This window comes from Ailuropoda melanoleuca, chromosome 4 (assembly GCF_002007445.2).
Source record: "Ailuropoda melanoleuca isolate Jingjing chromosome 4, ASM200744v2, whole genome shotgun sequence".
Classification (NCBI taxonomy): Eukaryota; Metazoa; Chordata; class Mammalia; order Carnivora; family Ursidae; genus Ailuropoda; species Ailuropoda melanoleuca.
The window spans coordinates 131,254,670-131,271,722 of NC_048221.1; the positions used below are offsets into that span (position 1 = coordinate 131,254,670).

Below are 17,053 nucleotides of genomic sequence, written 5' to 3' on the forward strand. Positions count from 1 at the left end.
TGCAATATGGCAGGCATTGCACTTATAGAGAATAAATATGATATCAAAATATTTTATATAAAAAATAATTTTAAATATAAAATTTAAATATAAAAATTTAATTACTATGGTAAAAGTACATGGTTATAAATAAACACATTTGGCCTCTTACTGCTTGTGTCTGTAGTGACCTAATAATGAAAAAAATACAGCGCGGCTTAGGACGTATAGTCTTTTCTTTGGAAAATATCAGAATAAGCGAAAATCAGTTTTTATTTTATTATCATTATTTATTTTAAATACTTTATTTTTGCAGGGTGCCTGGATGGCTTAGTTGGTTAAACCCCTGACTCTTGATTTCAGCTCAGGTCATGATCTCAGGGTTGTGAGACCAAGCCCTATGTCCAGCTCCGCACTCTGTGGGGAGTCTGCCTGAGATTCTCTCCCTCTGCCCCTCCTTCCTACACCCAGTACTCTCTCTCTAAAATATAATAAATTATCTTAAAAATTTTTTTTAATATTTTATTTTTAAGTAATCTCTCCACCCAACATGGGGCTCGAGCCCACAACTCCAAGATCAAGGCATGCTCCACTGACTGAGCCAGTTGGCCATCCTCAAAATCAGTGATTTCTGGGGCACCTGGGTGGCTTAGTCAGTTGAGCAACAGCTCTTGGTTTTGGCTTAGGTCATGATCTCGGGGTGGTGAGATGAAGCCCCACATCAGGCTCTGTGCTCAGAGTGGAGTCTGCATGATATTCTCTCTCTCCCTCTCTCTCTGCCCCTCCCCCCACTCACACAGGCACTTGTGTGCACACTCTGTCTCTTTAAAATAAATAAATAAATAAATAATAACATCCTTTTTAAAGAAATCAGTGATTTTAAATGAAAATATAGATCAGTTTAAAAATACAAAACCCAGGGTGTGCTTGGGTAGCTCAACCGGTTAAGCATCTGACTCTTGATTTGGCCTCAGGTCATGATCTTGGGGATGTGAGATTAAGCCCCATGTGGGGCTCTGCGAAGGGCATGGAGCCTGCTTAGGATTCTCTCTCCCTCTATCCCCCTCTAAAAAAATAAAAATAAAAACACAAAATCCATTTTTGGAAAGCATAATATAATGCTTTTTGTAATAGTCACTATTCAGTTCAACAAGATTAAATGTCTAATGTCGCAAAAAAAGAGTAATTTTTAGTTACCTTTGAAGTAAACTTTGCCCTTTCAGAGTCCGTATAAGTTTTAATGCTTGCTCTTTGCCAACTCCAGGGACTCCCTTTCAGAAAGCGAAAAAGAAATGCCAATGTTAATCATCGGGGAATGGAGAAATAAAGCATGACATGTCCATCCAATGGGAGGTTGTGCAGCTGACAGGATAAGGCAATTATGTAATGATAGGAAAAGATGTGCAAGATACCTTGCCACTTGTAAAATAAAAATTACAGAATAACCACCCTGTGATCTAGATTTGTAAGTAAAATAACTATGACATTGTTAATCTACGCAAACCAAAAAGTCACAGGATCATACACTAAACCACTGAGAGCGTTTAAGGGAGGGAGGAACAGAACTTTAGAGGGCTTTCACTTTTTATGTTAATTATTCTGATAATCTTTTAATTTGACCTAATTTGAGGTTGTATTTGTGATCAGAAAAAGCATGTTCATTTACTTAAAGATTTAATATTTAAAGACCCAGACATCAAAAGAGCACAAAGGAGAGTTCCAAGTTAACTCTTGAAATTAATAGCTTAAGAAAAGTTAAAATGAGTGTTAAGTTCCCAACACACAAAAAATGTTAATAAATGTATATTTGCATGACAATTTCTGGTCCAGTCTTCCAGTTCCAGTTCCTATAAAAGTTTATGAATGTATCCTTATAAGCAGGGCTGCTATTTAGCCAATACGCACTGGGATAGACATACCAGTGCTAAAATATTTCCAAATTGGTTAGTAAATAGTCACTGCACAAGCATCCTAAGTGCCTGCTGGCAAAGGGGTTCCCTCCAGCTTGAATCCCCTTCCCGACCCCCTTACACTCACGATCAGCTACTAAAAGGGTAGCACCTGGAATAACAGTGGTCCCCAGAAGTCTGTTTCATGGCTACAGCCCATGTCTGTTGCTAGATATTTTGTAAACCCTCCTCCTTATATTAGCATTTAGCTACATGTTAAGTTTTTTGAAGGTAAATCATGTTAGTCCATAAGTGGTAAAAATCTTTAAGTAGAACAAAATAGATACCAGTTGCGTTACAAAGGAGAGAAAACGCCAAAATAGCTAAGGTTAATACATAATGTAACATCACAGTAGCTAAAACTGGTTTCTGTGAGCTTAATTTTGCAAATTTTATCTTACATTCAACATTTGGCTGTTTCTAGACTTTAATTATGATATAATTACATATGGGAAATAAGAATCTTCTATTTCAGAATGAGCATTATAATAAAATAATTACTTTTGTGTTATTTAAAAGTTTCCCTCCTCCTGCTTCCTTTTCCTACAAGCTAAAAAAAAGTGATTTCTCTCTCTGGTCACTGATGATATAAGTTAGAAATGATGGTTAATAATTTTACAATCCTGCTATTTTTTCCTCTCTCCTAAGCTCTGGTGGAAAAAAAAGAGAGATGTCATCCTTTGTTAGACTTCTCTTGGGGATAGTACAGTATAATGAAGGATTTAGTAAGAACACAGAGATGATCAGTAGGGACATAATGCTGGGACTATATAGTTAGAACAATACAAGGCATTCCATATTTTTAAATATATTTAAGAATAGGGTTCTCCTTGTAATTCTTTATCACTCACCTACTAGTATACCTATTTGTTACAGAGTACCATACTGTGCATCTTAAATAAAATGTTTCAATGCAATGCTAAGAGGCAAGGAAGGATGAATGGTTTACCCCAATAATCATGTTGCCTAGCAACAGTAATAATACTGAGCACTTGCACGGTTGGAAAGCTGCAAGGAAGATTGAAAACCAAAAAATAGACAAAACAGTGATAGAAATTCACATTGGCATGACACAACAAGAGAGTAATTCCTGTATTTTTAAAAAAATGGTAGTAAAACTTGAACGTGAATCTCTTAGTCTAGAGTAATGGTTTACTGATATTCAAGCTGTGGGCCTACTTATTATTCCATTCTCGTTTATCACATTCAGTGTCACAATGAGCCAGTTTTTTAATGTCACTTGAAATGCTGATTATTTTTGTTACTAAATTGTTTATTATGCCTAAAATTATACTCTAAATGAGGTTCTTAATCAGATACCCACATTATTTCTATATTTATGCAGCATGTAAGGTATCAAAAAAGACATACTGTGACTAGTAAGTAAATACAATAATCTAAGCCTACCTTTGGAAGATAATCACAGCCAAGCAGTATGGCTAGTCCAACCAGAGCATCTCTATCCAAACCTAGTTTACTCTTGATAGATGACATTGTATAACAATCAACATGTGGATCCTAGAAGAAAGTACAGATTTAATCTTCAAAAAGTAAACATTTATACATTAAACATTACAAAAAAGAATTTGTCTCTAAATGCTTAATTATTCCTAAAAGTCAAATTGGAAAAAAATTATCCTGATCACCAGAATCTTCACAGAATCTAACACTTCAGTATCTGGAAATAAAGTCATAGTTTCAAAAACTGGCTTAAAAAATAAACTATAATAATAGTCAAAATTTTCCTTTTTATTTTTTCTTTTGATGTCTACAAAAGATTTTCACCTTATAAAATTAGACACTATAAAGTGAATATTATAAAAAGTAAACATTCCCTGTAATTGCAACGTTGAAAGTATTGTAGTGCATATTTTTTTATTAGTTCAGAAGTAGAATTTAGTGATTCATCAGTGCATATAACACCTAGTATTCATGACATCAAGTGCCCTCTTTAATGCCCATCACCCAACTATCCCTTCCCCCCACACCCACCTCCCCTCCAGCAAACCTCAGTTGTTTTCTAGAGTTCAGTGTCTCCTACGGTTTGCCTCCCTCTCATGCATATTCTTTCAAAAAACACTTTGACACATATACACAAATATTTATTATTATTACCTATATTTAGAATTATATAAAAGTGCTATTTTGTAACATTTTTGCTTACCAATATGTCTTTAATATCAATAATACGTATCTTTTAATTTATTTTTTTAATCTTTTAAATTTTTTTAGAGATCAAGACTTGAGCTGGGATCAAGAGTCAGCTGCTTGGGGCACCTGGGTGGCGCAGTCGTTAAGCGTCTGCCTTCACGCTCAGGGCGTGATCGTGGCGTTCTGGGATCGAGCCCCACATCAGGCTCCTCCACTATGAGCCTGCTTCTTGCTCTCCCACTCCCCCTGCTTGTGTTCCCTCTCTCGCTGGCTGTCTCTATCTCTGTCAAATAAATAAATAAAAAATCTAAAAAAAAAAAAAAAAAGAGTCAGCTGCTTAACCAACTCAGCCACCCAGGTGCCCCAATACTATCTTTTTAATGACTGCTTGCTATTACATATAATGGACTCTGAGGCAATGTTTCTCAGTGGAGACACTATTAGCATTTTCAGAGAGATAATAATAGAATCATCTGGCAAGAGGTTTAGCTTTCCTGGCTCCATTCTATCAAATGTCTATAATCTCCCTTGCCCAACCTAGACTAGTTATGACTAAAATTTCCCCTGGCAATACCTCTCTAACTGAGAACCATGGCTGCGTTTAACCATTCCCTAGAAATGGGCATTTCAGGGGTGCTTAGGTGGCTCAGTCAGTTAAGCAGCTGACTTTAGCTTAAGCCATGATCTCAGGGTCCTGCAATCAAGCCCAGTGTCAGGCTCCAGGCTCAGCCTCTCCCCCTGTTCATGTGTGCTTGCGCTCTCTCTCTCAAATAAATAAAATCTTAAAGAAAAAAAAAAGGAAGAAATGGGCATGTGGGTGGTTTGCCACATTTTTGTAATTACTAACAACGCTGCAATTAACATCTTTGTACATCTCTTCTTGCATATTTAGAGGTGTTTTTATGGATAAATTACTAAAAAATGGAAATTCTGGGTCAAAGCAAGACATTTCATATGCATTTTTATAATACATTATTGAAACTGATTTAGAATTACATCATGTGAAACAAATCAAGCCCTTAAAAGAGAAATCCACATTTCAGAGAAAATGAACTATGTGTCAATATTTACAACATTTCATTTACCAACTGCTATATGCCAGGCATGATGGTAAGTATTTTACACATATTATTTCATTTAATCATTTAATAATCCCTTTTAAAAAGGTACTTTGTGAAACAAATGCTGAAAAAAAGAAAGAAAAGTACCTTGGTATTCATAGTGAAATTCCTGTAAACAGTCTGGGCACCATAAAGGAAAGCATCCCCATCATTGGTGAGACAGCCGTCTACATAACCACTGGCATTAAGATAAGCACACATGGCTTCAGCTTCCCCAGCTGCTTGGACCCAGGGAATTCCTAAGCATTCCAGCATATCAAGACACTGAAAAGAAAACACAGGTGCAAGAAATCTAAGAACATTATTTTATTGCTATTTTTTTCAGTGTTTGACTTCTGTATTACAAATATTAATTGTAACTATTTAGATTATTTTACAGATTGTGATATTTAAGAAACAATTGGAAATTTGAATACTAAATACTTTAGGGCATTAAAGAATGATTGCTAAACTTTAGGTGTGACAGTAAGAAATGTATTGTTATGTTTTTATTTTTTAAGGGTCCTTATCTTTTAGACAAAGATATTGAAATATTGAGACTGAGGCAATATTATATGTGGGATTTGCTTCAGAATGACATGGGAGCAGGGAGTGAGTGGGGACACAGATAAAACAAGATTGGCCAAGAGCTGATAATTGTTTAAGACTGATGATGGGTTACTTTTATATTGACTTAAAATTTTCTATAAAGAAAGCTTAAAAAAATTATGTCAATTAAAAAGCAATCCACATTCAATTAAAAATTAATTTAAAAATTCCATTTTAGAGGCACCTGGGAGGCTCAGTTGGTTAGGCGTCTGCTTTTGGCTCAAGTCATGATCTCAGGGTCCTAAGATTGAGCCCCAAGTTGGGCTCCCTGCTCAGCGGAGAGTCTGCTTCTCCCTCTCCCTCCTCACCCCACCCTGCTCATTCTCTCTCTCTCTTTCTAAAAAATAAATAAAATCTTTTAAAAAATTACATTTTAGAAAAAGCATTAAATATTCAATTTTCACTGTTTTGTTCAATGTTATATCAAGATTTAAAAGAAATATCTTTAAATGATTAATAATTAATCACATTAAAATTAACATCTGCAAAACTACAAAACTTCTTCTCACATGATGGGCAACTTAATATGAGCTCTTCCAAAGAAGACGCTATTCCCAATTTTACTTGAGACCTTACAGTTCTCTTCTTTCCCTCTGTCACATCCGTACAATGAAACTGTCATGTTGTGGGAAACCACATAGGAACCAGTTGTTGATTTGCTCCCAGAAGCCAAATGTCTGTGCAGGTTGTTTCTATCAATGTGCTGATTTATAAATAATCCTCTGTGAGTTTCCTTTGTGTTATGAGTTGAACCCAGATGAACAGCTTGTAGTCTAGCCTTATAGCCTAGGGCATTCTTTCTTGTTGTGCATGCACATTACAATGAGAAACACTGGGTATGGTGAGGAAAAGAGGCTTTTTACCTGTAGTTTCTAGAAACTGATGCTACAAATATCATCTTTTGCTTTAACTGATTGCTTGCATGCTATATTACATAATAAAAATCTCTGCCAGATGTTGCCCAAGGTGGACAGGGTTCAAAAAGACAAAGTACTATGTTGGGGAAAAAAAAGTACTTTCCAGGACTCTGGCTGTGTAACTTTAAGGGAGATAGTTTTGTTAGATATCACTTCTGCCTTCCTCTAGATAAGAAATGTCCTTTCAAGGGCACCTGGGTGGCTCAGTTGGTTAAGCATCTGCCTTCAACTCAGGCCATGATCTGGGGGGGTCTTGGGATCAAGCCCCATGTCCAGCTTCCTGCTCAGTGCGGAGTCTGCTTCTCCCTCTCTCTCCGCCCCTCCCCCCGTTTGTGCTCCCTTCCTCTCACTCTCAAATAAATAAATAAATAAAATCTTAGAAAGAAAGAAAGAAAGAAAGAAAGAAAGAAAGAAAGAAAGAAAGATCCTTTCATAATAAAAGAGTTTGGAAGGTATTTCAGATTCCTTCATTATTTGTCATTCCAACTCTTCAAAAACCAGCACAGAATTTGTGATGAGGCTGGCTGTAAATCTCCTTACCCTAAGCCTGTCATGTGGGGTAGTATTAGAGGAAAACTAATTTGTGTTTCATGCTTATACCTAAAAGATGACAATAGGTTAGCAGGAAGTAGGGCCTAGTAACTGAAGGTACAGATATATGAAAATGAAGTTTTTATTCATTCAGGCAACACTGAACACTGACACAAAGTGCTTAGGAACATCACAATTACTGCAATAAAGAAACAGAAATGGAGCAATTTTCTCAATGGACATCTTGTTGCTTTATACTGGGTATTTCATGCCCTGAGTATGTGGACCATAGATATTTCCAGGAACAGACTCTGTAAGAAATAATTAGAATTCAGTACAGATATTTTCTTCAGCTACTAATAGTCATCATGGTGGAAGAATCACTAACTGAAAACTATTTTTTAAAATCACAATACGAATAGAAAATAAAATTTCAAGAGAAAAATGATTATTTTATATAATATCTTTGAAAAGAAAGGAAAATTTTAACCACAATTAAAAAGAAAAACGGGGGCGCCTGGGTGGCTCAGTTGGTTAAGCATCTGCCTTCGGCTCAGGTCATGATCTCAGGGTCCTGGGACCTAGCCCCACATCGAGCTCCCTGCTCAATGGGGAGTCTGCTTCTCCCTCTGCCTCTGCCTGCCACTCCCCCTGCTTGTGCTCTCTCCCCCTGTCTCTGTCAAATAAATAAATAAAATCTTTAAAAAAAAAAAAAAAGAAAGAAAAGGAAAGAAAAATGGAGATATAAATTAAAAGCAAATATAATAGAAAAGTTTGTATCTTTAACATAAAGAACTTGAAAAACAACAAAAAATTAAAACCTCAAAAGATTCGTCAGGCAAGGACACAAGGCCATTTATCAACTGAGACACTAAAAACTAAAATGTTTAACCTCACCATTAAAAGACCAATACCTATTAAGTATGTATTATATGTATTTATATATATTACATAAAGAAATAACTTTGTTTTTGTATACTAAATAATACAAAGATAAACCTTCTACCACCAAATATTCTTGAGGTATACTGAAATTACATATCTCATATCTGTGCTGGTGGAAAGTGATTGGCGAGAACTATAAAATCATTCCTAAACTTTGGTCTATCCGTCCCACTTTGGGTAATTTATCTTACAATCCCAGTCATAAGAAAAAACTATGAATACAAAAAAAATCTTCATCATAATTTCACAAATATTACAGAAGAATGACAAGTAAACATATATACAATCATGGGGGGATGATTCATAGCTTTTTGTAGTATTTCATACATGTTGCACAACCATTACAAGGATTTGGATAGAATGTGGCAAAAGGGATATATGGGTATCGTAGGATAAGCTAAAAGTCCAAGATAAAAACCATTTGTGAGGGCCCCTGGGTGGCTCAGTCAATCAAGCATCAGACTCTTGATTTCAGCTCAGGTCACAATCTCAGGGTTGTGGGATTGAGCTCTACATGGGCTTCGTGCTGGACAAGGAGCCCTCTTAAGATTCTCTCTTTCTCCCTCTGGTGTCCCCCAGAATGAATGAGTGAAGTATGAGCTAATTAGATTTTTATTCTGGGAAATTCTTTAAGGGCTGAAGATGTCATAACAGGTAACATGTATCAACTCCCTACTATGTAGTAGTCACTTTAGATATTGGGTTTGTTGATTTTGTTTTCTAATTTCACCACATCCCTGCAGAGTGTTACTATCCTCTTTGGACAGGGTGGCAAGTGAGGCAGATATAATTTAAAAATCTTGCTCATCATTTCAGAATTTCTATGTGCCGGAGCCGGGCTTGAACTTGGGTCAGTTTCACTACAGAATATAAACTTTCTTCTCTATCCACATTGGCCTAGTTACAGTAAGTTTAGTGAGTATTAAAGATGATGATATAACAACCTTTATCAGAGTAAAATGTATTCTCTAACTCAAATCAGAATTATTGAGTCACATCTAAACACTCACCTCTTTTAAAACTGATTTAAAATGTGATCTCCCTGTTTTCTGAGACCATGTTTTTCCCGAAGGCCCATATCGCATCTGATTCCTCCTGCATATGACATCAGCTTTCAGCTTTGGGGGTTCCCCTTCCATAACGAACACCAGTTTTACATCCATTAGTGTTAAATAGGAGATACGAAAAAATAAGTTCCTTAAATATAAAAATGAGTAATCCATTAATAATCATATGCTGATAGCAAAAGTCAACATAACAATATGACATAATGGTAACAACATCAGACTAGTATCAGAAAGGTCACATGCAATCACATTTTATGTATTCATATTTCAAGTGAACTGAGAAACCACTGAATGTTTTTAAGCAAGCGAGATTTATGACGGTTCTCAGTGCTTCGTGGAAGATGGTTTAGAGAAGGAGGAGGCCAGGAGCTGAGGGAGGAAAACTCATGAAGATGTCATTTCAGTACAGATGAGAGAGGACGGTGTCACACACTGAGATGCTGCTTCTGGACATCAGCAGAAGTTTCTGAACACAAGGAATATTTTAGAAGTAGAACTGTTAAGACTTCCTGATAGATTGGATGTAAGAAGGGGTCAAACAGAATGGTTCCCAAATTTCTGGCTTCTAGTCACCAAAGCATCCTAGTGGATATGGGAAGTAGGCAGCTAGGTCTGTGAATCTGGAGCTCAATTTTACGAGCCATCGATTTCGAGACGGCAGAGACTGACATGTTAATATAGCTTAAAATCCCAAAATGTAAAGCAGCAACAACAAAGAAACATAATGGAAACAACACCAAGACATTACCTGCTTATGCAATCATACATTTATATCCTAAGGACGTTTACTGTACCTGAGGTGGGGCTTCATGACTGTTCCAATCATTTTTTTGACCGTCTGTGCTTCACATACCCAGAGACTCAGATCAACTGCAATGGTTTTCCCACAAAGATTATGCAAGTGGAGGTGCTGCTTAACAGGCTCCAAAATTTGCCACAAGTCATTCACGCCCATTCTGGTGATTACCTGCTGTTATGTGAAACATACTACATAAGATTGTTAAAAGACACAGAAGCTCAGAACAGAAATTCAAACAATATATTATATGTTTGTTTAGGATAATTCATAGAGATTCTCCTTACTTCTTTCATTAGTCAGCTTTTTGCAATGTGTCAAGAACATTTGAAACCTTAACAGTGGTGGTAATTAACCTACTAGCTACAAAAATATGGATGCCACTAACGGATTAAAAGTTATTTGCAAATTGTACCATGTGAATTTTTCCTTAAAATCCACTCCTCGGGGCGCCTGGGTGGCGCAGTCCTTAAGCGTCTGCCTTCGGCTCAGGACGTGATCCCGGCGTTCTGGGGTGGAGCCTCACATCAGGCTCCTCCGCTGGGAGCCTGCTTCTTCCTCTCCCACTCCCCCTGCTTGTGTTCCCCCTCTCGCTAGCTGTCTCTGTCAAATAAATAAATAAAATCTTTAAAAAAAATAAAAATAAAAATAAAATCCACTCCTCACCAAATATGGGTTTCTTTGTAGTACTGAAAAATAAAGTGATTTTTAAATTTAATGGAACCCAAATGTCAATGGTCTTATCCCTCCTCATTCTCTCTTATCTATGTTCTCGTTAGCAGTGGTTGAGAATATTTCTCACATGGTGACATTACGATTGCATGAAATTTAGAAAATAAAAGGGAAAAAAAACCCCAAATGATAGTAATTGGCTTTGTTCCAGCTGTTAACAAGAGATACCAAATGCAGAGATGGGTACCAGGGATGCTGCAAATCATATTTGTCTTCTTGAGAACTCACTCCTTTATTGACATCCTAAAATAAGACTAGGACGAGTTTTCTATCATAATCAGGAGACACAAGAAAACAAAAGCAAAGAAGCATGCCAACAAGAAAACTAAGGCAAAACACTAAGAGGTCAATGGAAAATTGGGGAGGGCATAAAATGGAGTTGGAGGCATGTGGAATTATCTTTTTTTTTAAAAAAAGCATTGGCTTTTCAAATTGCAAGGTCGCACATGTTTATTGTGGAAAAATAAAATAAAAAACCTCTTGAAAGAACAAAAAATTTTAAATCACCTATAGTGCCACTATTCAAAGAAAACTAATATTAAACTCTTCGGTGTACAAGCCATTTTAAAAACAAATTGACTTCAACTCTGCTATTCTAACTGGCTTTGGTATTTTCTATAGTCTAGTTTTTCCTTATTAAATACCTGTATCTGTTTTCCTCTTATTTTGTTATTATTTGATGAGAGTATTATGTAATATTTGCAATGAAGATTCAGTCTCACTCTACAAAAATAATCCAGATTATCATCCTCTGAATACTGACCTTAATTCATTCCAGAAACACAGGTAGGATACAAAAAATACTACAAAAGGCTATCACCATGCAAAATGCAAAACCAATGCAAAGCCATTCTAAATAAAAAGTACTGTGTTGTCTGTTCCTTTAACAGATTCCACAGCAGAAGCATATTATCACAAATTGTACATGGTTGCAAAGAAAACAAATGCTGGACTGTTGTCATTTTCTCTGCACTTTTCTGAATCTTAATTTTATAATGTGGCCAGAGCCGCTGTATTATTTTGTGCATTCATTTTTTTATGAAGAACTGCACCAGTATTTGTTGATATGTCACTTTACAAAGAAAAGCACACAGATTTAAATGCAAAGTATAAAGCATTAGGTAGTCTATTCCACATAAGAAGCCCTACTGGTTAAATATTGGATTGTGGCATTGATTCAAGGATAAGGTTTTATCTCTGTTAATGTGAAAAGTTGTAGTTAATTCTGGGCAAAAGTTGTAGTTAATTCTGGACAAACAGTGGGACACATGTATTTTCTAAGTCATTATTATGAAAGGAAATAAGACTTTTACAGTCTCAAATATCAGAACGCATAAAATTCAGAAGTAGAAAGTTTGAGAGGGACATTCTTGTTGACAGTTTTGCTTTCCTTTTATGTGTGATTCAAGTTGTATACAGGAATGGATTGCTGTTGAAGGACATGATGCAGTTTCTCTCTCTGGAGGGACATTATAACTGATCATATTTCATTTACACCCTGACTCTAGCTGTCAAAATTTTAAATGCAGGTTACCTTCTGATTAGAAAAAACTCTCCCAGGAATTTAAGATATGCTCTTAGCTATGAGCAGATTTATATAAAAATTGTAGCACTGTTTATAATAGTACAGCAAGAAGAACCAAATGTCCATCGAGGAATATCTTTAATAAACTATGGTATGTTCAAAGAGAACAGATGATGCAGCAAGAAAATGGGACAGATCTACACATACAATCTCCAAGTTTTAAAATGAAAACAGGTACAAAACAGGTTTTACAGCAGGGATAACTGTAGTTTAAGAAGGGGAAGAAGAATTACTCTTCAAAGTATACTTTGTTTTTTTAATAATCATATGCATATATTATTTTTCAAATTAAAAAAAGTTAAAAAAACGTAGTCCTATCTGTAAAAGGTTGACGAAATAAAACTAGAAATCTTCAGGTGGTTTACTTCTTGCTTAAATATTAAGAGACCAAATATGAATATAGTTCATGGGTCAAATTAAGCAGCAAGGTTCTGCAAAGTTTTATGAGTACCTCATGTCAAATCTGACTTGAGTATGGCTTTTTTAGGGATGAGAGATTCGCATTTTCTTGTTTCCTTCAGATCATCTGGGAGCTAGTCATGTGGACTTAGGCAAGGCGCATTCTTTCCTCTGGCCTTTCCTGCTCATAGGTTCCTTCCTTCCGGTTTTATCTCAATGCTTCATTACTTGAGTTGACTACACATATATAAATAAATAATAAATGAAGATTGTCATCTAGTGCAGTATTGTTTATGATGGCACAGATGAATACATATTTATGTAAAGGACTGAAAGGCATATTATATTCCTCCTGAAGGCTGTAGAAAAAAATTAGAGATGTTGATGAGGTAGACTCTTGATTTTAAAAACTGTAGTCCTCTAAATATTTCAAGCACATTAGGAATATTTTGTAAAGACTTTAATGGGATATTATTCACCAGGGCAGCCAAGCCTGGGAAAAAATAAGCCTGGAACTGATTCTTTTAAAATTAAAATTAAAAATTAAAATTCCACAGATTGGACCCCTTAATTAAGCAAGATCAAGAGGGCTTTTAACTAAGCCCATAAATAATACTTTTTTTAAAGATTTTATTTATTTATTTGGGGGGGGGGGAGGGAACAGGAACAAGGGGAGGCAGAAGCAGAGGGAGAAGCAGACTCCCCGCTGAGTGGGGAGCCAGATGGGAGGTTCCATCCCAAGCCCCTGGGATCATGACCTGAAGGCAGATGCTTAATCAACTGAGCCACCCAGGCACCCCAATAATATTTTTACTATAACATGATTATTACATTTAAAACTTAATTCTTCATGCTATTTTATTTTGTCAGAATAAACCTGGTTTAAAGAACGAGCATCCACAGTTATGTTACAGAACCACCAGCACTAGAGTTGAACAGTTATCAGTAATGGCTACCTAGGACACTGATTTTGGCCATTCCTTTATTAAAAGGTGAGAGAAGACTACAAAGTTATAACCACAGCTACTTAAAGAAAACTGTTATGAAGGATGTAGGCAAAAAGAAAAAGAGTAACAATTATCTCTTGGCTCCCAGAAAGCAAAGTTTGTGTTACTATCTCTGAGCTAAAGTTCTCTTCTCCACTTTTCCTAAGTTATGTGGTATTTTCTAGAAAACTATCTCTTTCGTTGCCAATCATTTTGGTCACCATGTTTTAAAATCTATCTCAAAGCTTTTAAAAAGACTTCGATACCTTATGCTACAGTCCCCATGTAGCTATTGAAATGGATTTCAAAAAGAGGAGAGTCTCTTTGTGCTCCCCAAGCACACACCTATGAAATAGTAATGCTTGGCTCAGTTTTTTTCATTATCATGATAGAATTGCTGCTACTGTGAAATATACTTTTTTCCCCCTCACTTTTTTCTCTGACTGATAGGAATCAAGGGGACATTTTAATAGGAGCTAGCCTGTATGACATGCACCAATGAATCTTTTTTCTCTAACTTTACACATTAATGAACTTCTATTAGATCTTCTTGAATTACAAGGCTTTATAAAGACTTCACTTCTTTTAACTCAAAAATAACGAATTAGAACTATGCCAAGCAACAAATTAAAAGGATTGGGAGTGGGCATGAGAATTAGAAAGTGAGCAGAACAAATTATAGGAAGAATATTTTTAGAGGCAGAGGCAGACAACACTGGAAAGGACATTATTGCTGAGTCTCTTTTGAAGACTCTATCTGAAGACAGTCTCCCAACTAGCCTCCCTGCTTCTATTTTTTACTACCCACCTCTCTTGCACAATCATTCTCCTCGTAGAAGCCAGAGTGATCCTGTTTAAAAACCTAAAACATATTAAAATCGTCTTCCTGTAACAGGTTAATTTACTTCTTTTACAGTGCTATCTTATGGCCATTTATAAAACGCAAAAAAAAAAATTATGTAAAATTAACGTGAGTGTTCTACATGTAATACATTATTTTAAAATACTCTTTTAGGATTATCTTCATTAGATCTATGATCGAAATGGGTTAAGTTTCAAATGCATGTTCCTTTTGAAAGTCACTCCTAAAAGCAGAATATATAAAGAATACCCCAATAGTCCAGAAAGGGCGAAATTATGTGAAATATATATTTTATGAAAAATAACACCATAACATGGTTTAAGAACGCAGTTAATCCTAAATGTCTATTCCCACGATCTACTGTTTTCCATTCCTTGCCACTTTCTTTGCCCCAGAGCTTCCTCTGAACATGAAGTTGCAACAGTAAGATTGTAAAAGCATATAAAGTTCCAAAAAGGGATAGAACGCAACAGCTTTTAAGATATTCAAGTACAACTACACTCAAAGATAGAACAGATGGTTTTTGAATGAGGTCGTGATCAACCCGATGAGGTTACTTGAAAATAGCTCAGCATTAAGTAAAATTTAAATACAGCATATATCAAACTCACAACTATCTATAATTTTTTCTTGTTTTTTTTTAATAAGGTACAATATGAAAAATTTGTGGTGTGGGATTTAGTGAGTCTCTACTCCCATCTTTTATAACGTAGTAATTTTATTGATATCTGATCATGCACCAAAGTGTATTACATATAAGAAGTCTCCTTAACATATTAACAATTCTTAAGAATTAATGTGACACAAGAATACTTATATGAATCAACAAAGTCAGAAAAACTCACAGTAAACTTTATAACCTATTAGTGTCTTCAGTTTAGTTTACTGAAAAAGCACTAGACTTGGGATTGGAAATCTAGGATTTTGGTCTTGGATATAATACTGAAGCCGTATGACCTTGGGAAGACATTTAACCCATCTACAAAATGAGAGGCACTAAACCAGATTGAACTAAAAGATTCTGATATCCTTTGAATCTCATGACCAATTTTGGTAGCTTGTACTAAAATAAAGACAATCACTCTATTCTAGATATTATTGCTTGACAGAGAAAACATGAATTTCTAGTTTAAAGAAAGGGCTCAAGAATCCACTTCAGGTTAAAACAAAACAAATCCTTTGATGTAACCATATGGTGCCCATAAATCAATTTATGCTCCTAAAACTTCCTTAAAAGCTAATAAGCTTTTATTGGTTAATTATAAAACTGAATGAGGTGAGAAAAGCACAGAACCTTGCTAATTCCGCTAATGAATCAAATTTTAAAGAACATAAGAAGAGGTCAATGGTTTGATTTATGCAAAAATACACATTTTATTAAACCAACAGTTTTCCAATTTTATTTCAGTTTTAAGCAAAAACATTAGGAAAAAAACTAACAAGCAAGAAATATTTTAAATTTCCGAATTCCCATTTACAAGACTATGCTTTCATATAAAGATAGGTAAATGGTATACTTCGGTACAAGATTGGATTGTGTGGGATTTCCACATAATTTTACTAATTAATGCTGGTTTTTATTATTTCTTCAGTTTTATTTTCATATGAATTTAGCATAAACTCTGAAGCATAACATTCGCCAGACTTAACTTATAGTTAAGTATTTATTAAATGCCTGCTATGTACCAGGAACTCTAGATGCTAGATACAATAATGAGAGATAAAGCCCTGCATTTAAGGACTTTAGTAGGGCAAGTGAGACTAGAGATGAAAAGAGAATTACAACAATGTGACAAGGACAGGCAGAGGTAACATGAGCTATGGGAGTACATAGAGTAAGTACCCTACCTAATATTGGGCATCAAGGAAGGCTTCCTAAAGGAAGGGACATCTGAGCAGAAACCACCCAACTGTTCTCCATTGTTTACCAACAAGGACCACTTAAGACTAGATGTTGTAGTGTTTTAGTCTACTTTGACCAGGACCTGCTTTTCATTGTGCCATGCCAAGGGCCATATATTTGATTATCTTTAGAAGCAAAAGGTGACTTTGATGGAAGGAATTCCATTACTGGAGCCCAGAAATTTGTCATCTATTTAAGGGTGAATTGGGGTAGCGGTACGTGCCACTTTCCCCCCATCTACAAGGTAAGACTGCGGAATACATGACTAGATCAATATAATCACTTGAGAGCTGTGTAAAGGCGCAAGAGGTGGGTTAATGTCTGGGTGAGAACGGCACTGAAAGCTACGCTAAGAAACTTAAAACTTTGTTAGTTCCCATATTTATTGAGGGGGGGTTACAGTATAGGCCAGCGCGGGGGAAAGACTGTAAATAACCACAATGCCTTAAGGGAACTGCTATCATGGAAGTATTTTCAGCACAACACTGAACAAGGAACACCCCAGTGTGACTACGCCCGCTTGGGCCTGGACGGGGCCTGGG

General features: G+C 35.8%; 1 protein-coding gene across 2 annotated transcripts in view; it reads right to left on the reverse strand.

Annotated features, from left to right (window-relative positions):
- Window positions 1-17,053, reverse strand: part of GEN1 (GEN1 Holliday junction 5' flap endonuclease) — a 35,007-nt gene that overhangs the window by 17,436 nt on the left and 518 nt on the right. The window contains exons 2-6 of one of the 2 annotated variants that reach the window (XM_034659879.1): window positions 10,043-10,235; window positions 9,192-9,378; window positions 5,288-5,464; window positions 3,336-3,446; window positions 1,177-1,250 (exon numbers count right to left, since the gene is read on the reverse strand). In XM_034659879.1, coding sequence (XP_034515770.1) covers window positions 1,177-1,250; window positions 3,336-3,446; window positions 5,288-5,464; window positions 9,192-9,378; window positions 10,043-10,203 — 710 coding nt within the window. In that variant the 5' untranslated portion in view covers window positions 10,204-10,235. The remainder of the gene's footprint in view (window positions 1-1,176; window positions 1,251-3,335; window positions 3,447-5,287; window positions 5,465-9,191; window positions 9,379-10,042; window positions 10,236-17,053) is intronic. The other variant, XM_002914998.4, reaches the window with a different exon arrangement.